The 19,982-nt window shown below is 44.7% G+C and overlaps 2 protein-coding genes across 3 annotated transcripts in view; both read left to right on the forward strand.

Moving 5' to 3' along the window:
* Window positions 1-19,982, forward strand: part of LOC309644434 (beta-1,3-galactosyl-O-glycosyl-glycoprotein beta-1,6-N-acetylglucosaminyltransferase 7) — a 400,935-nt gene that overhangs the window by 102,826 nt on the left and 278,127 nt on the right. The gene's annotated exons all lie outside the window — the stretch shown is intronic.
* AURKA (aurora kinase A) lies at window positions 12-19,094 on the forward strand. Of its 2 annotated transcripts, XM_082428170.1 has the most exons (10): window positions 73-117; window positions 1,169-1,330; window positions 3,758-3,801; window positions 6,743-7,022; window positions 9,161-9,215; window positions 10,368-10,559; window positions 11,347-11,485; window positions 16,122-16,270; window positions 18,132-18,306; window positions 18,448-19,094. In XM_082428170.1, exons 2-10 carry the CDS (start codon window positions 1,279-1,281, stop codon window positions 18,625-18,627), a joined length of 1,266 nt encoding a protein of 421 aa, XP_082284296.1. In that variant the 5' UTR covers window positions 73-117; window positions 1,169-1,278; the 3' UTR covers window positions 18,628-19,094. The 2 variants fall into 2 exon arrangements, with proteins under 2 accessions (XP_082284297.1, XP_082284296.1); XM_082428171.1 differs by lacking the exon at window positions 1,169-1,330 and having other exon boundaries at window positions 12-117.

A 19,982-nucleotide genomic window follows, 5' to 3' on the forward strand; every position in this document is an offset into this window, starting at 1 on the left:
ACCAATCAGCTTTCGGGTTCGAGGGTTTAACTCCTATTTAAAATGAAGACTTTGACCCCTAACGGCTGAGCTCTCGGGAGGACTCGGAGGTTTCGGGTCGGAGGTGGGAGGCCGTAGGTACGTAGACCTGGGGCATCTCTGTGAGGCGGGCGGGGGGACCCTGGGTGGCTTTTGGGGGTGGGTGGGAGGGAAGCGGTCTTTGGGGCCGCTGGGCCGGCGAGGGGAGGGTCGGGGCGAGAAAGCCTACCTTGGTCCCCCAGTTCCTCCCTGCGTCCCCCCCCCCTGCTTTTCCAGCGCCCTCCCATCAGCTCCTGGGTCCCCAGACGCCCTGTAACATGCCGCCTGGTGTTTATTAAACACTTGGAGTGAGTTGGGTTGTGTGGCGTCGGGGGGTGGGGCGTCTGGGGGGTGCTTTCTGATGGGATTCTCGTGTTCAGTGAGCACCTGGGTAAGGAAGTACAGAAGGTTTTTGTTGTCTTGGAGTTTACGTTCTGGGGGGTGGGGAGACAGACGATGAACTAGCAAGATAACTTCCAATAGGGATGAGCGCTAGGAACCGGGGGCTACTTTGGATTGACTAGCCAGGGAAGGCCCTTGTCCGGGCGGGATGGATGAGTGGGTGAATAAATAACTAACTTCCTCGAAGAGGCCTTCCTGGGCCAGTGCTTCTCAAACCGTAGACCTTGGACTACCCTTAACGGGATTCCTTGAGCGTCCTTGTTAAAAATGTGAACCCACCGAAAGAATCAGAAGCGCTTGGGTGTAAGACTCAGGTGTCTGTATTTTCATCAAGCTCTGCAGGTGATTCTCATGTTTCGTTGAGAACTAGTGGTCTAGCCCAGCCACATGCTGGTCATCTGGGGGTGTCTTTGAAATGCAAGATCTAGTTGTTAGGTCTGGGGTTGGGCCTGAAAGTCTCCATTTCTAGCAAATGTCCTCCTGATGTAGATGTAGCCATCACCCTTGACTTTCGCTGTTTCCTTCTCGTCCTTAACCTTCCTAGTTCTTTGAATTAAATGCTTCTCAGCAACATACTCATTTCCTCTCCACTCTCCTGCATCTGTGCAGACATTTGCAGGTTTAACGAAGGAAGGAAAAGCCTCAACCCACAGTGCTATTAAATCTGTTTTGCTGTTTATACTAGTAGGATCTCTGGTTTGAACTGCAGGGATCTTGTGCAGGTCGTCTGGACATGTGACTCCTGAACTCGGCTGCAGGCCAGAATCACCTGAGAAGCAGTCTTCTTGCGGCTTTCTCCAGAATTTCTGGATCAGAATCATGTTCCGTTCTGTTATTGTTCTTCCTGAGAAGGAAAGTGCATTACATTGGAGTGAGTGAATGTAGCTTCAGTTGAAGACTGTTGAATCAGTGTTCATTGGCCTGTGTGCTCTCCTGAGTCTGCTGCTTGTAACTGTTAGGGAGAGTGAAGAAAGCATCAGAGCGTGTGTGAAATTCACATAATAGGAGAATGTATTTCCTTTTCTATTTTGTCTGTTATGTCTAAATGGCTGTTTGATATAAGGACTCCAGGCTCCTTAGCCTGGTCCCGTCTTCGAGGTGGAGTTATTTGATTACTTATAAAGTGGATGTGAAAGCGTGGGGCTGAGGAGTGCTTTCTGATTGGATTCTAGAATATAGGGAGCATCTGAGTAAGAGAAATAGAGAAAGGTTTCTGCTTTCTTGGAGTTTATGTTCTACTTACTGGATAGGTTGTTGTGCCTGACTCACAGAAAGTGATTCTAACACTTCCTAAGTGTTAGAAACTGTGTTTTTATTACTGATCTGCTTTGTTAATGGATTGATTCATTCCCAAAAGATGAGAGTACATACTATGTGCCAGGCATGTTCTGGGGAGGTAACAGTGAACAAAATGGGACTAAGCTCTTCCTCCTGTGGAGCTTACTTTCTTTAGAGATACTGAGCAGGTAGCTGGGTGTCTGAGTCTGGGGACTCAGATGGTAAACAAGTACAAATAATGTTATGTAAGGTGTTAAGTAAAAATAAAAGAGAGATGATCTGAAAGGGGCCTCTCAGCATGAATGAAATGAAGGAACAGCCACACTTCTGTTATAGGGAGGAGCCTCATAGGTAGAGGGAACAGGAAGTGCAAAGGCCCTGTGGCAGGGGGCTTCTCTGCCAGGGAAAGGGAGGAGCCCTGAATGGCTGGTGTGCAACAGACAAGAGGAGGAGATCCGGTCACAGAGGTGGTCAAGATCCACATTCTGTGAGACTTTATAGGCCTATTTGTGCAAGTAAGATTTTGAATTTGAGTTGAGGAACCATGAGGGGCCTCTGAACCAAGGACCATATATCTGACTTGTTAATGGGATCACTGGGCACAGTGTTGCGAATGGACTTAATGGGAGAAGGGTGGAAGCAGAGTGACCATTGGGAGCCTTCTGCAAATAATTGCAGGGAGAGAAAATTGTGGTTTGATGAGGTGGGAGTAGTAAAGGCTGTGAGCAGTGATTGTGAAGATAGAGCCTGTTAAGATATGCTGATGGATCAGATATGGGGTTTGAGGGAGAACCGTGTAAAAGATTGTGCTAAGACTTTAGACTTGAGCAACTGGCAGGATGGATTTGCTGTCTACTGAGATGGGGGCAGCCCAGCCCGCAGTCCGAGAGAGCGGGTTGTCGGAGATGGGCGTGGGGAAGGGAGCAGGACTTCAGTTTGGGACAGGTTAAGATTGAGATGCCTCTCAGATTACCAGGTGGTCAGAGTTCCGATGGAAAGTTGGGGATCCTCAGCCTGTGGATGGTATTGAAAGCCAGGAGACGGGATGAGCTCACCGAGGGAGTGAGTGTAGTTGGGAAAGAAGTGTTTCTGGGCACCCCCCATGGCAAAAGGGAAAAGAAGTGTGCGGGAGAGAAGAGGTTTCATTGGGTGTGTTGGGTTGAGACGCCTGGCAGACCTTCCTGGGGCATCCTGAGCAGGTTGTTAGAGAGCCTGGCAGTCGCAGGGGAGGGCAGGAGACGCAAATTCGAGTTCTCTTGATAAAGATGTTTAGAGCCCTGGGGCCCTAGGCAGGTGTAGATGGAGACCTGAGGAGTCCATCCCGGCGTCACCCCAGACACTGAGATTGGTGGTACAGGTGAGGCTGATCAGCAAAGGCGGTTGCGGTGGGACAGCAGTCAGGTGAAGACAAATCTGCGAGCTAAGCGAAGAAAGGAGTGGAAAAAGAGTGCAGGATCCCCTGGAATGCGGGGAATGCACGTTAGAGGAAGGCCGAGAATTGACCTTTGAGTTTAGCAACAGCAGGGGTCAGTCTGGAGCTGGGCTGGCGGTGGGGATAAAAGCCCTGTGGGAGGGAGCTGTGGCAGCGTGAGGGAAGTGGTAGAGACTTGCAGAGCTTTGCTGTTGAAAGGGGAGACCAGAGATGTGGCCATAGCCTTGGAGTCAGTTCTGGGGTAAAGAGGACCTTTTTTATTCTGAAGGCAGCAGGTGTGGAAGCTGGCTTGTACAGTGATGGAAGTGGTCCGTTAGAGGGACGATGGGGCAGGACAGGGCCGTTCAGGAGTGAAGTCTGAGTATCGGGGAGGGGAGCAGTGTGTGAGGGGGGAGGAATGCCCCACGCCTGCACGTGGTATCAGGCGAGAAAGCACTGCTCCCTTATCAGCCTCATTTGGATGACAAAACATGTAAAATTCTGTGTGATGTTGAGGCTATTTCATCAGGATTTATAACCCTCATCCAGCATAACACTTGGAAGCAGGTGGATTTTTACAAATTAAAGGTGGTTCTTTTTTCTTTTCAGGCATCATGGACAAATGTAAAGAAAACAGCATCTCGGGGCCTAAGGTAAATCCAATAATCTGTAATCTCAAGTCACATTTATAAAACCCAAAGGGAGATTGGGTTTTTATTATTTATTTATTTATATTATTATTATTTTTTATTGGGGTATAGTTGTTTGAGATTGGGTTTTAAATCTAGAATTCTTTTTACCTTTACTTTGGGTTGTAACTTTAGATCCCTCTACCACGTTCCTGGGTGGGAATTAGTCATTTTTCTACAAATTCAATAACACTTCGTTGCTTCTTTCACCGTAAGTTTTATTTCCTCTGCTTTGTCTTACAGTTAGCTGTTTAAGTATCTATATTGCTCCATTGCATGCAGGATAATGACGTACATAGTAGGTGCTTAATACTTGCCCGTACTTCCTTGCTTGCCAGAAATTAATTTCTATGCCATAGTTGGTTCTGCTCACGCTTTAGAGGAGTGTCGAGCAGCAGTTCAGTGGGCATTTCCTGGGAGCCCACTTGGAGCCAGGTTCTGTGTCAGGTGCAGGGATCACAGTGGTGAAAAGCACGCGGTCTTTGACTTTAAAGAACGTAGAGCCCTTCTGGGTAGGTGTGTGAGCCAGTGCCGTGCGCTATATACACACAACCTGAGTAATTCCTAGGAAGGGTGCTGAGTTCAGCTCGGGGTCGATTGGAATCCAGGAGGAGAGACCCCCTGGCCCTTACTTAGCATTTGATGAATATTTGTGCAGCAGTTAGGTGAATGGGTCTCTCACAGAAAGATCCTTTTAATATAAGTAATACCTGGGGTTTTTTTTCCTTCTAGGAAATTAGAAGAATATAAACACTGCTTGTTTTTTTGTGGGTTTTGTTTTGAGGGGAGGGGTTTGTTTTTAGAAGTCTTCATCTTCGAAAAATGGATACTTAGCCTTTTTTACTGGCTGAAAGTGTAAAAATGACCAACCAGAAAAAGGCTAAGTTGATTCACTGTATTTGATTCTCAATTCTGATGATGGTAATCATTTTAAAAACTTGCTCTAGGGACTTCCCTGGTGGCACAGTGGTTAAGAATCCCCCTGCTAATGCAGGGGACACGGGTTCGAGCCCTGGTCCGGGAAGATCCCACATGCCGCGGAGCAACTAAGCCCGTGCGCCACAACTACTGAGCCTGCGCTCTAGAGCCCGCGAGCCACAACTACTGAGCCCCCGTGCCGCAACTACTGAAGCCCGCGCGCCTAGAGCCCGTGCTCCACGACAAGAGAAGCCACCACAGTGAGAAACCCGTGCACCGCAACTAGAGAAAGGCCATGCGCAGCAATGAAGACCCAACATAGCCAAAAATAAATAAATAAATATATATTAAAAAAAAATTGCTCGGTGTTTAAAATGATTTTTGCTGCCCGAATGTCTGCTGTGTTGTGGATGCTGCTAGTTTCAGAAGCAATCTCTTTTTCCTGCAAGTTGGAAACCCTCTCTTGGAAAGCACTTGTACCAGCAAGCTGGTGATGGATTGTGAGGCTTTTCTTCTGGCACTGTTTCCTCGTTTATGAGGAAATTTCCTCCACTGAAGCTAGAGGAAGTGCCCCCTGCCCTGTGTTTGATTAGCTCAGGGCCTTAGAATTTAAGTATTTTAAAAACTCGTGACATCCAACTTACAGGCATGTAAATAATATATTTTGGTAGTAACTTTTTTTTTTTTTAAATCCTTTTTTTTTTTTTTTTAATTTTATTTATTTATTTATAGCTGTGTTGGGTCTTCGTTTCAGTGCGAGGGCTTTCTCTAGTTGCGGCAAGTGGGGGCCACTCTTCATCGCGGTGCGCGGGCCTCTCACTATCGTGGCCTCTCTTGTTGCGGAGCACAGGCTCCAGACGCGCAGGCTCAGTAATTGTGGCTCACGGGCCTAGTCGCTCCGCGGCATGTGGGATCTTCCCAGACCAGGCCTCGAACCCGTGTCCCCTGCATTGGCAGGCAGACTCTCAACCACTGCACCACCAGGGAAGCCCAGTAGTAACTTTTTGAAGAGCCTATGTTTATTTTGTCTTTTGCCTCAGATGCATTTTGTCAGTATTGAACACTTGGAAATTGAAACACTACTAAATCAGTAGTAATTAGCTTTTTGGACTATTAAAACTGTGGTCATTATTGTAAAAAAAAAAAAAAAAAAAGTAGTAATTAGCTTTTGTGGAAAATCTGGCAAGTACAGAAATTCTCCAAAACTTCTTTACTCAAAGATAATGACTATTGAGGGCTTCCCTGGTGGCACAGTGGTTGAGAATCTGCCTGCCAATGCAGGGGACACGGGTTCGAGCCCTGGTCTGGGAGGATCCCACATGCCGCGGAGCGACTAGGCCCGTGAGCCACAACTCCTGAGCCTGCGCGTCTGGAGCCTGTGCTCCGCAACAAGAGAGGCTGCAATAGTGAGAGGCCCGCACACCACGATGAAGAGTGGCCCCTGCTCGCAGCAACTAGAGAAAGCCCTCGCACAGAAACAAAGACCCAACACAGCCAAAAATAATTAATTAATTAATTAATCAAAAAAAAAAAAGGATAATCACTGTTGAATATTTTGATGTATTTCTTTCAGTCTTTATTCTAAACATAGGTATTGTCAAAGAAATGTCGTTGGAATTGGGATTTTGGTATAAAGTTTCCAAATTGCAGCTTCTTGCTAAATAATAATTCCCAAGTCATTGGGAATTCTTAGTGTTTAATGCCTCCCTTTTTAGATGAAAGTTTGTTAATGAACATTTGTCTATGGGAACGTGCTTTTCAGGGGTGGGGTGTTGGGGAAGGGGAGGAGGTATCATTCAGGTATTTCAGCCACATACTAACTGTATCCTCTGGAAGTGCTGATTAAAATCGCTTTCCCCTTCCATCTCTTATCAGTGAGTGACACTCATTATTTTCTTATATTGGAAAACAAACTTCTGGAATATTCTCATGATATTCAGCTTTCGTTCATGGAGACCATAAAGTTCCTTTTTCCTCCCCAATCTAGACTACAGTTCCACTTGGTGATGGCCCAAAACGTGTTCCGGTGACTCAGCAATTTCCTTCTCAGAATCCGGTGTCTGCGAACAGTGGCCAGGCTCAGCGGGTCTTGTGTCCTTCAAATTCCTCGCAGCGTCTTCCTTCACAAGTGCAAAAGCTTGTCTCCAGCCAAAAACCCGTACAGCCCCTGAAGCAGAAGCCGGCGCAGGCAGCCGGCGCCCCTCGTCCTGTGTCCAGGCCGCTGAGTAATACCCAGAAGAGCGAGCAGCCCCAGCTCCCAGCACCTGGTAATCAGCGCTCTGAGGCTCATTGGAGAGCCGTTCTTTTTAGTTGCTAAAAAAGCAAGTGTGTAGACGTGTCTTTATTGTTTGGAATCCTAGCTTTTACGTCACTTTCTACGGAGGATGCGAAGAAAATCTGGTGTCCGGGTGAAGTACCAGTGTCTCCTGTGGGCCGGGCCGACTCCCACCCTCGTGGAAGAGTTGGCAGCCAGGGAGGACGCAGCACCAGTGCCGTGTTCTTTGATTGCATATTAGGGGCGGAGGGGAGGGACGGGGTTCTCGTAGCAGGTACTCTTGGAGCTGAACAACTCCAGGGTTCTGGAGCGTGGAGGGAAGTGCCGGGCGTGGGGAGTGGGTGGACGGAGGCGGGCCAGGTCAGGTCGAGGTGGGCACTGCTGGCCGCGGTGAGTGGGGCTTCATCCCGTGTGCACTGGGAAGCTGCTGAAAGGTTTTTGAGCGGAGGACGCGCTGACTTGCCTTTATAGAAAGCTCATCTGAATGTGGGGCATGAATTGGAGAGTAGCATTGCTGGACGCAGTGGTACCAGGCAGGAGGGAAGCCATTGTGGTTTGGGGCCAGTATGGCAGTGAGCTGACTAGGTGGAGTGGGGTCGGTGTTGACAGTTGTCATTTACCAGGTGTGAGTGCTCACACGGCAGGCGTCCTTCATCCACCTTGCGTCGTTCTGTCCTCGTAACCACTCTGCAAAGGCAGCCACAGTTTTTAACTTGGTTTTGTGGAGGAGGAAGCTAAGACTTCGAAGTGTTAACTTATTCGAAGACAGCCAGGATGGGGTGGTGCAGACAAATCCGAGAGCTCACTTAGGATGCAGACTTGACAGAACTGGGCAGTAAACCTGACATGGGGATGGTGGTTGTACTGGTGGCCTTAACTGAGATTGTGAACCAGGGCGGGGAAGAGTCCAGGTGAGGCCTGAATTCAAATATCTGACCAGAGCAAAACGTGCTGCTGTTAAGAGTTTGAAGTGCTGGAAATAGACAAGTGGAAATGTCCCATGTAATTTCCCATTGGCCACTAATACAGTGGAAGGAGGGTGGTGGTTGGCTTATGTTTTGTTGCACGTTGTCTGTAGCAAATGGACAGCTGGCTGGCCCACCTCCTGGGGAAAAGGTGACGAGGTGGGAGCTTGTGATGGATGGGAAGATTGGTAATTCTGCTTTAGAAGCTCTTCATTTAGAAACTGAGGCTTCAGGGAGATTATCTAAGGGCCTAGCTGTATGTATCTGCTTGTCTTTACTCTCGAAGTTCTATAAAGACTTCAAATGGCAGGAGTCAGGTTACAGTGTAGTAGTCTTTTTTTTTTTTTAATATTTTATTTATTTATTATTTATTTATTTATTTTGGCTGCGTTGGGTCTTAGTTTTGGCACGCGGGATCTTTGTTGAGGCAGGTGGGATCTTTCGTTGCAGCACGCTGGTTTTCTCTTCTCTAGTAGTGATGCACGGGCTCCAGGTCGCATGGGCTCTGTAGTTGTGGCGTGCAGGCTCTCTAGTTGAGGCACACAAGCTCAGTAGTTGTGGCGCATGGGCTTAGTTGCCCCGCGGCATGTGGGATCTTAGTTCCCCGACCAGGGATAGAACCCGCATCCCCTGCACTGGAAGGCGAATTCTTTACCACTGGACCCCCAGGGACGTCCCTTTTTTTAAAAAAAATAATAAATAAAACTAGTAATAGTTCAGATCTATCATTCTGGACATACACTAATATTTTGGTAGCTATTCTTTGATTCATCTCTAATCAAAGATTTTTAACTTATTCTGTATAGTTATTCTAACAACAGGTTTTTTTTTTAAATAAATTTATTTATTTATTTATTTGTTTGTTTGTTTATGGCTGTGCTGGGTCTTCGTTTCTGTGCGAGAGCTTTCTCTAGTTGCGGCAAGCGGGGGCCACTCTTCATCGCGGTCCGCGGGCCTCTCACTCTCGCAGCCACTCTTGTTGCGGAGCACAGGCTCCAGACGCGCAGGCTCAGTAGCTGTGGCTCACGGGCCTAGTTGCTCTGCGGCATGTGGGATCTTCCCAGACCAGGGCTCGAACCCGTGTCCCCTGCATTGGCAGGCAGATTCTCAACCACTGCGCCACCAGGGAAGCCCTAACAACAGGTTTTTAACTTACTCTGTCTAGGAAATAATCCTGAAAAGGAAGCGGCATCAAAACAGAAAAATGAAGAATCAAAAAGGTACGTTTTATCTTGTTTACAGAGTTCTGTGCCATCACTCTACTAGAATACACCATTTAATTGCAAATTTAGGTATGGGAACACTTTTAAAAAAGGTCTTTATACTGTATTTTCACTTAGAAAATATAGATGTTTCAAATTTCCAATCTTTTAAAAAAGGGAGAAGGAATTTTAATGATGGATGTTTATTAGGGACTCGAGTTTTTCTTATTGCTTTCCAAATTTAGAAATGGCTTGTATGAATCTGTTACAGAAATGTGTGAAGTAAAAGTTCCTCTCTGCCTTCAGAAGTAACTACTACATATGGTTTATGTATGCTTCTATACTTTTTTCTATTCTAGTAAAGAGGTGGAAGTTAAAAAAACAACGACAAAATCTGGTCCTATTGCAGAGCTATGGACTAATACACGACTGTCTGAGTATTTTGAAAGTATTGATAGAATTATTATACTTGTTTCTCATAATAACTGTCTGAGTATTTTGAAAGTATTGATACAATTATTATACTTGTTTCTCATAATAAAGCTTGGCTGTATTTTCCCCTGCTCTCAATCTCTGAACTGTCTAGATTCTAGAATGTGATAGGAGCCAGGAATGAACCCACAGCCTTTTTTGCTCTAGCGCCTACCAGCGGCTCTCTGAGAATCTACATCCAGTGGTTCTCACCCAACTGCCCTGCGGGCTCCATCCGGCTCGCTTAACTGGAGTGGTTGCTCTCCAGCTGAGAATGTTGGCACCTCTGGGGCTGCAGGAGGCTGTGCTTGGTTTGAAAGAGGCTCACAGGTGGTTCTGCAGCATTTTTCCCTCTCCAGTTACTCACCTCATCCTTCTCGTGGTCCTAAGTGCTGTTGTTAATAGGTCTGTGCTCCAGAGCATAGTACTGCCTTGGGACGCTTCCCAGTGAGCGCTTCAGCTCTAACAGCCCAGGTTGTTCCTTGTCACAGAGTCACTCAGCTGATGGCAGGTGGGGGCATGGGGGGCTTAATGTCTGTGGTGACTCATTAATTGTGGTTATTGGTTTGGTTCTTGCAGAGGGTACATACTCAATACAACTTTGGATATAAAATTTATAGGATGTCTACTACTCACTAATATACGTTGTTAGAAAAGATGTGTTTTCTTCACATTTTAAAATGTTCAATTCTCTCCTAGAAGGCAGTGGGCTTTGGAAGATTTTGAAATTGGTCGCCCGCTGGGTAAAGGAAAGTTTGGTAATGTTTATTTGGCAAGAGAAAAACAAAGCAAGTTTATCCTGGCTCTTAAAGTATTATTTAAAGCTCAGTTGGAGAAAGCAGGAGTTGAGCATCAGCTGAGGAGGGAAGTAGAAATACAGTCCCACCTTAGGTAAGTTTTCAGATTGATGTCCAGGAGAGTGGTGTACAGAACTTTAAGAGTTAAATGATTGTAAACGTCTTTGTAGAAGGCTGGCTCCATAGTACTGCAGAGAGTGACTAAATTCACTAGACTTCAGTGCCGTGGTCCTGAAAAATTGCTTGAAGGTTTGTTTTGTTGGAGTAATTTACCGGAGGTGTTTTTGTTTTGTTTTGTTTTGGTGGATAATTAAAGGGAATGATACCTTTTATTTTGAGTTCAGGTTGCAAACTGGCAGCCTACAGGTTGACTTTGGCCAGTGGATCTTTTTCTTTTTGCTTTCAGTGAATTAAAAAAAAAAAAAAAGCAAAACAAAACAAAACGATAGCCTGTGCTCAGCTGTCCAAAGCTGTCAGCAGCGCATCCCCTGCCATTAGTGAACACTGCCTGTGTTGTCTGTCTCATGGTATTTGGGTTTCAACTACTGTGGGAGTGCCATGTCTTTTTTTTTTTCCCCAATTTGCAGAGACTGAACATTTATCTGAATTCTTTCCCCACCTAAGAATATAGATGGCCTAAAGGAAGGCAATAGTCTTAACTAAACCCAAGGTCCATTAACACCTTGAAATGCATGTAAATTGATAGCAGTGTACATCTTTTTCTTACAGTGGGTCTGTAGTTTCAAATTCTCAAGGCGGGTGGAAGGTGGGATCTGTGGCCAGCAGCAGTTTTCACCACTGGTTTCACATGAGGATTTGTTTGATACTCAGTACGTATCAGCTCCAAAACCAGGTGTTAGAGTGTTCGTCCTTCGTTGCAGGCATCCAAATATTCTCAGGCTGTATGGTTATTTCCATGATGCTACCAGAGTCTACCTAATTCTGGAATATGCACCCCTCGGAGCTGTCTATAGAGAACTTCAGAAACTGTCAAAGTTTGATGAGCAGAGAACTGCTACTGTAAGTTTTCATTTGTTGTCCGGACTAATTCTGTTTCCTCTATACCTGTCCTACCTAGCAGTGTACCTTTCATTATATAATAGAGGGGGTTTTGTCTCATGGGAAGATAGCTTAATCAGATCAAATATTTGAAATGGAAAAATCAAAATAGCTTAGGTGTATCTTTTATATACAGATAAAATCAGGTACCAAATGGAATACTGTGGTTGGTTTCCACAGCTGTTTCTGTGGAAATGTATAGTTGCTCTCTTTAAAAAAAAAAAAAAGAAAAGAAAAATTTGTTTTAGATTAGTTTTAGATTTATAGAATAACTGAAGATAGTACAGACTTACTTTCTCCTATTAATACACACCTAATTTCTCCTATTTATATATATATATATATATATTTTTTTTTTTTAATTTATTTATTTTATTTATTTATGGCTGTGCTGGGTCTTTGTTTCTGTGCGAGGGCCTTCTCCAGTTGCGGCAAGCGGGGGCCACCCCTCATCGCGGTGTGCGGGCCCCTCACCATTGCGGCCTCTCCTGTTGCGGAGCACAGGCTCCAGACACGCAGGCCCAGCAATTGTGGCTCACAGGCCCAGTCGCTCCGCGGCACGTGGGATCCTCCCAGACCAGGGCTCGAACCCACGTCCCCTGCACTGGCAGGCAGACTCTCAACCACTGCGCCACCAGGGAAGCCCCTCTCCTATTTATATTTTATCAGTGTGGTACAGTTGTCATAACTAATGAACCAATATTGGTACATAACTATTGACTGAAATCCATACTTCATTCAGATTTCTTTAGTTTCTCATGATTAGATTAGGGTCATGGGTTGTTTGTTTTTTTTTAAAGGAATTCCTTTATTTTTATTATTTATTTATTTATTTATTTATTTTCGGCTGTGTTGGGTCTTCATTTCTGTGCGAGGGCTTTCTCTAGTTGCGGCAAGCGGGGGCCACTCTTCATCGCTGTGCGCGGGCCTTTCCCTATCGTGGCCTCTCTTGTTGCGGAGCACAAGCTCCAGACACGCAGGCTCAGTAGTTGTGGCTCACGGGCCTAGTTACTCCGTGGCATGTGGGATCTTCCCAGACCAGGGCTCGAACCCGTGTCCCCTGCATTGGCAGGCAGATGCTCAACCACTGCGCCACCAGGGAAGCCCCAGGGTCATGGGTTTTTGAGAGGAAGATCAGAGGGAAAATGCATTCTCATATCAAGGATACATACTATTAACCTAACTCCTCATCCCTGAGTGTCGGCCTTGATCACCTGGCTGAGGTAGTGTTTGTCAGGTTTCTCCACTGTAAAGTTACTCTTTTTCTCCGTTTGCATGCTGTGTCGTTTCAGAGGAACAGCCCATGGGGGGTTATGTTTCATCTCCTATAGGGCAGGGTATCGACATAAGTTATTTGGAATTCTGTACCAGATATTTCTCTATTCTCCATTATAAATTTATTTATTTATTTATTTATTTTTGACATTTGGAAGTAATGTTTACTTCTTTTATAAATTTAGTAATCTTGAAGGAAAAAAAAATAGAGAAATTGGGCAGAAGGTAATGTTTGAAGTGATAATGGCTGGGAATTTTCCAAATTTGATAAATGATATAAATCCTTTGATTCACCAGACAAAATTAGTCCAGAGACATAAAAGACATATAACAACAAATATCCACACCAAAGGCAAAATGATGTTAAAATAGTCAGAAAATGTAGTCAATCATTTATTAATATATACTCATGGATTATTTTATACTTTGAGTATAATCTAATACCACTTTGCTCTCATTGTTCCAGCTTTGGCCACTGGGAGCTCTCTCGTGGTTCCTGTGTCCTTTGGATATGTCCCTATCATTGTGTGTGTGCGTGCACGTAAAAGCACTTTCTTGTTTTCTGGTGCTATAAGATGTTCCAGCTTCATCTTGTACATTTCCTATCCCAGTCTTAGAATTCGTTATTTCTCCAAGGAGCTTTGGTTCCTTTTATTGGAAAATGTTATTAGAAACCAAGATCTGGGCGCTGGATATGATCATTGCTACTGAGTGTTATTACTTCTAGGCTTTCAGCTGACAGAGAGCAAGGAAATATGTGTATAGTAATCCATGTACATGCATGTATCTAAAAGTATTTCTGTATTATCCATCCGTATCTATATCAAGCAAAACATGAGTCCATTATCACGTGGATCATTTTACCCTCCTCCCTTGCTTATCTGTAACCTCCACCCCAACATTGAGAAACTTGGGTTCCACCCTCCGCCATCCATTTATCTGTTCAATTCCAGTGTTCAGGTGTAGTGGTAGCATTGTTAACCAGTTACCCTGTGGGAAACAACTGTATGCATTTGAGATTCATCTGTATCTTTTTAGGGTTTGATAGCTCATTTCTTTTTATTGGTGAATACTATTCCATTATTATCTCTTCATCTACTGAAGGGCATCTTGGTTTCTTCCAGTTTTCGGTGATTACGAGTAAAGCTGCTATAAACAATTGCATGCAGGTTTTTGTGGGACATAGGTTTTCAAATTGGCTGGGTAAATACTTAGGGGGGCGATTGCTGGCTTGTATGGTAAGACTACATTTAGCTTTTAAGAAACTGTTAAACTGTCTTCCAAGATGGATATACCATCTTGGCATTCCCACCCATGAATGAGAGTTCCTGTTGCTCCTCACCAGCAACTGGTGTTGTTGAGCTTTTTGGATTTCAGTCATTCCAGTCGGTGTACAGTGGTGCCTCACTGTTTTAATTTGCAGTTCTCTAATGACGTACAATGTTCAGCATCTTTTCATGTGTTTATTTGCCATCTGTATATCATCTTTGAGGTGTTTCTTCAGATCTTTTGCCCATTAAAAATTTTTGTTGTCTTACTGAGTTTTAAGGGTTCGTGTGTATTTGTGATACGTGTCCTTTATCACATTTTCTCCCAGTCTGTGGCTCGTGTTTTCATTCTCTTAACTTTGTTTTTCAGGGGGCAGACGTTTTTAATCTTAATAAAGTTCAACATATCAGGTTTTTGTTTTGTCCCCCCCACGAATTCTACTCTCCTTTATTGTGTGAAAATTGTTTGAAGAAGCTCTTAATTTGGGCTGTTTTTTGTTGAAATAGCCGACGATGGGCCTGTTGAATGGTGGTTACTTTGTTCTGTTTCCTGGTGGACGTCTCTGGGTAGTATGTACACTCATTTTCTTTTTGGCATTGATCTAAATGGCATTAAGTTCAGGTGGTTTTACTTTTATCTTCTGATGAAATCACAGCACTATTGGTGAATGACCCTCTGGTCCTGTCTGTGCAACGAGGACGTACTATTTTAAACTTAAATATTTGCCCTTTGGATAAGTAGAAATCTATTTTATTTGCTTTTTAAATATTAGTTAACCAAACTAGTTTCTTATTTAATTGGCAATTAATATTTGTAGTACTCAGTTTTCCTCAGTCCAGATGGAGTTTACTTTGGTGTAAACGTATAGCTATTTGAAAGAAAAGATTGGTTCTTTCTAGATTCCTTAGTAGTTCGGAGATATATATACGCACCTGTTTTTCTTTATTGATTCATTAAAATAAAACTAATTCTAGAGAAGTGTTAGGGACCTTTACGTGTACCCACAATCTAATGTGGGAGGTGTGGAGGGAGTTGATGCCAGAGGGCTCTGGTTCTCGCCGAGCTTTGAGCAGGGACAGCCTGTTGCCCTCCGGAATTGTAACGTGTGCTTCTAGAGCATCATCAACCCAGCTTTGGTGCAGGCGACGAGCTTTCTTTGCCTTCACTTTCAGTTTATTATGGTCTAAATTTTGGTCTCTGGCTTTTGGCTGAAAAAAATGAAAAATGTCCTTTCTGACGATAACATCTGGTTTCTACCCATTTGTTTAGTAGACATTTTTTGGTATAAAATAATGTTTAGTCCTGTCTAGAATTACTTTTGGGAAACAGACACTTCTCTAACTTAAGTCAGAGCTAAATATATTCTTTCAGTATACTATAAAACAATTCTTATTTATATGTTAAAGCAAATTCTGGACTTGCTTGCTAGATCTTTTAGTTGAAATGGAAACAAAACGAAGGACTGACTTGCTTGTGTACTTTGAAGCTGACTAATGAATTACTATGTAGTGTGCCCCCAAATTTAGCCCACTACTTAACATGCCAGGACAACTGCTCTTAGTTTGTTGTTCAGGATTTTTTTCCTCCGGTGCTCTTCAAGTTTTAGCTTCAGACAAATCCTTTTGTTATAAATTGGCCTTGGTTTAAAAATGGGAATTGTCTGTACTTAAGAGTTTTTGTTTTAAATGTTAAAAACCGTTTACACGTCTGACTCCCTAATTTATACCAGTTTTTCAATATTGTCTTAATTCATTGCTGCTGGGCCATATATCGCCACGTGGGGATGTAGTGCTGTCTCGGTGTTTTCCTGTCTTTTAATATCACATCTGCTGTGTTAGCAAATAACGTAGCACAGAATCACTTGTACTTCATGCTGAACACTAAATTGGTTTGTTTTCTTGTAGAGTCATCCATTGTCTCTAGTTTTGGCTTTAAAAATCTACGAAACATGTTAAAATCTATGTCGGGTTTCCTTTCAGAAGAGGTGTCTAAAGTTGTGTTATATAAATCTGAAACACAGACTTTCAATACTTTTTTTTTTTTTTTTGAATAGTATATCACAGAATTGGCAAATGCCCTGTCTTACTGTCATTCAAAGAGAGTTATTCATAGAGACATTAAGCCAGAGAACCTGCTCCTTGGATCATCTGGAGAGCTTAAGATTGCAGATTTTGGGTGGTCAGTACATGCCCCATCCTCCAGGTATGTAACTTCAGACGTGGAACTTGTTTGTTTGGTTTAGCAAAAGCCCAGGGGCTAATCATGAGCTAAATAGTAAAAAATGTAAAGTATAGATGTTGTGCTGAGTTGGGGCAGGTAACTGACACACGTACTTTGGTGTAATTTAAGCCTGATAGTAAACTAGCGTCTTCAAGAACATTTTTATTCTGCAGCCGTTTTGCGCTGTTTATCCTGTCCTAAGCCTGGGGTTAAAAGATGCGTAATGTCCTTCGAGGCTAATGAAGGGGACAAATAAGTAAAAGATATGACAGCTGTATGACAGGTGAAGTGCAGCATGTGTACAGGGGCAGTAACACCTGACTGACTGGTGTGAGGCAGACTCCACTGCTTCCTGGACCAGGAGACAGAAGTTTCTGAGGGCAGCACTTGCAAAGATCTAGAACCAAGAGCACAGTTCTTCAGGGAACTTAAAGGAACCAAACTGGTTTGGATGGAGCTTTCAGGGTGGGGGGCAAAGATTCTTTCGTCCTCTGTTTGTCAACATAACAGTCCTTTCCTGTCTCCTCTTAAAGTGGAGAGATCAACCTAATGAAACAATTTAAGTGAACTTTGCCAACAGAGCTAAAACGTTTTCTCCTTTTTAAAATTTAAGTGGAGTTTAAATGAGCTTTTGGAACCACGTGTGAAGTAGGGCATTTAAAAGCATACATCCATCAGTAAGAGTTTGTCAACTTTGGGGTAGGTCTTTAAAAAGTTTTAGCCAGATTACCTTAAAGCCAGTTGAAAAAAATTGTATAGTCTAAAATAGATGCCATTGGGTGTGGGGAGCTTTGTTTTTGTTACAGACCACTCCTAATTGTTTCCAGCAAGGCACTGAATCTGCTGCTGCAGTCTCTTTCTGTTTAAAAAAAAAAAAAAAAAAATCTGGTGGTCTGCTGCGGGTGGGAGCTGTTGGCACCTGGCTTCGTGGCATCGCAGGGCTAAACTGTACCTTAACCCTCCCAGTGGTGTCATCATGACAGGAAAGGTAGCCCATCCTTTTCTGAAGAGGACACTGTGTAAGTGTTGGTCACTTCTCCTCGCCTCCCGTACCTTGATAACTGTAAGAGCTCCTGCGATGTTGTGCTGTCATTTGAGAACCCCCAATTTGGGCCGTCTCCTAAATCTCGGTGGTGATGAGAGGCTAGATGTCTGGAGAGGCGGCTCCTTAATCCTGGGCCGCCATGCAGCCGAGCGAGCATTTGTGCGCTCCCTGGGCACCAGGCAAAGAGCAACTGATACAAGCCAGCAAAACCTGCATGGTCTTTGCTCCTGTTTTGATGTTTGTTTCCAACCTCTGTTATAAAAACAACATACAGACGTGCTGCATTGGTCACCTGTCTTATCCAGTGCCTACACTCAAACAGTTGTTAACATTTTGCCATGTTGGGTGTGTCGTCTACTTATAAGTTGCAGACAGCGTGCTTCGTCCTTTGAGTGCTTCAGTGTGCATGTCCTAAAAATAAGGACATTGTCCTGTATAATCACAACCATTATCACGCCTAAGAAAATTAACAGCCTTGTTAATATCTACTATTTAGTCCATGTTCAAATTTCCCTAGTTGTCCACAAAATTTTATAGTGGTGATACTTTAAATCCTATATTTTATATCATTTAAGGAAGTTCTGGAGTTGGACAGATTTGGAGTGCAGCTTGATTGCTAGCTGTGAGATCTTGCACATCTCCCTGTCTAAAAGTGGGGATCTGTAACAGTACCTGCTTCGTAGCACAGGATCTAGCCTAGGAAAAGCGCTCAACGTTAGTGTAGTGGTTGGTGATTTTGAGCAGCTGTTGTGCATCAGAAACAGAAGCACGTCACCCTGAACCTGCCTCCGTTTTTAGGAGAACCACCCTCTGCGGCACCCTGGACTACTTGCCGCCTGAGATGATTGAAGGCCGGATGCATGACGAGAAGGTGGATCTCTGGAGCCTTGGGGTGCTTTGCTACGAATTTCTAGTTGGGAAGCCTCCTTTTGAGGCAAACACATACCAAGAGACCTACAAAAGAATATCACGGGTAAGACATCACTAGAAAGGACCCATCATTCTGTTAGAATTCCTTCCTTATCAGCCTTGACTTTAGGCTACCATCTGAATATTTATCCTGTTCTCTCTTAGCCACGTTTGTGACTCTGTCACTTATTGTACACTTACCCAGGTGGAATTCACATTCCCTGACTTTGTGCCAGAGGGAGCCAGGGACCTCATTTCCAGACTGCTGAAGCATAATCCCAGCCAGCGGCCCACCCTCAAAGAAGTACTTGAACACCCCTGGATCACGGCAAATTCAAAACCATCGAGTAGTCAAAAAAAAGAATCAGCTAGCAAACAATCTTAAGAATCTTTGGGGGCAGAAATCCTCGAGACAGGGCTGCTGATTACCTGCCTGGAACAGGCTGCTGGCGTATCTCCCTGCTGCCTGCCCGCCGTCGAGATGCTACAGGAAATACTGTTTATGAGCAGGCAGTGCTCGGCCTCCCAGTTCAGAGCTCCACCTCCGCAGACACGACACTCTGCAGCGGGAGTAGCCGCGGTTATGTAATCAATCTGGAGGCAAGGTTCAAGTGCAGCCACCCCGCAGCCTGTTTCGAGTAAGGTGTCCTTGTGGAAGATGGACTTGCCGCCTGGCTGTGGGGAAGGGCGGCTGCTTGGTCCTGACTCGACCCGTTGAAAAGCTGTGCAATAACTTTCCAAGTCCCTGTGTGCGTGTAACTTATCGGGTGGCCCGGTCTGGTAAAGCTGTCGGAATGAACATGTGATTCTTTCTTTTAAATGTTAAAATAAAGACATTTGTATAGACGTGTATTTTTACGTCCATGGCATTCCTTTAGGACCGCCCTCCTGTCTGTCCAGTGCCCCCGCCGAGCCTGCTTGTTGGTCCTCAGCCACTTAGCTCCTGGCGAGACTGAGCGGGGGCCTCTGGGGGACCACCAGAGCTGCAGGTGGTCAGGACAGAGGGGAGGGGTCCTCCACATCCACACCTGCCCACCTCTGGCCTCTGACCGTGTTCTCAACAGGGTGGCAAAGAGCTTCACACGTGGGGTGAACCAGTTCTTGGCAAACAGATTTTCCAAGTGTGGCTTTTGTCTTGATTCTCTGGTGAAGGAGTGTTTGCCTAAACGGAATCCCTCCTCCCCAGCCGTACTTGGATCTGGGTGCTATCAGTGTTCATCGTGGCTTATAAAGTGGACGCCTGCTGCCCCTTGAGTACAGCTGGCAGAGGCTTCCCTTCTTCCTCTTGTCGCCTGGTTCCCACGGGACACACTGGAGTTGTGGCATCTGTGTGAACTTGAAACCCGAGTCCACAAATACACCTGTCTGCAGTGCATGGGTAATTCTTTTCCCACCTGTTCACTCTTGGCCTAGAAATGAGGAGGTGCCATGAGAGGAGCTGGTCTCAGGTTCTGTGTGTTCCTATCACGTAAAATGACGTATTTCTAGCTGCCAACATCTGTGCATCAACCAAAGATGGTGAACTTGACCATGATGAAGGCAAAGGTGGAAGTGTTGAACTTACTGAGAACTAGGAGAGGAAATATGCTTTCATGGCCGACTTTCAGTGCAAGAGGCATACAGAGCTCAGAAATGTCTACACAGAAGGACGTGGCTATACGCTTCCATGTCAGAGTTGCCGTAGTAGTCGTGGAAACTTAAGAACTGAGTAAAACTGCCGTGTCCAGTTAGCCCCCTTGG

The sequence above is a fragment of the Balaenoptera physalus genome (assembly GCF_965194825.1).
Source record: "Balaenoptera physalus genome assembly, chromosome: 16".
In the NCBI taxonomy this organism is placed as follows: Eukaryota; Metazoa; Chordata; class Mammalia; order Artiodactyla; family Balaenopteridae; genus Balaenoptera; species Balaenoptera physalus.

Excerpts from the sequence above, each read along its gene's own strand:
- AURKA (XM_082428170.1), top strand. The coding sequence starts at position 1,279 with ATGTTCCGTTCTGTTATTGTTCTTCCTGAGAAGGAAAGTGCATTACAT. Across the intron at positions 9,216-10,367 it reads AAAAATGAAGAATCAAAAAG|AAGGCAGTGGGCTTTGGAAG; the intron begins GTACGTTTTATC and ends ATTCTCTCCTAG. Across the intron at positions 11,486-16,121 it reads ATGAGCAGAGAACTGCTACT|TATATCACAGAATTGGCAAA; the intron begins GTAAGTTTTCAT and ends TTTTTTGAATAG.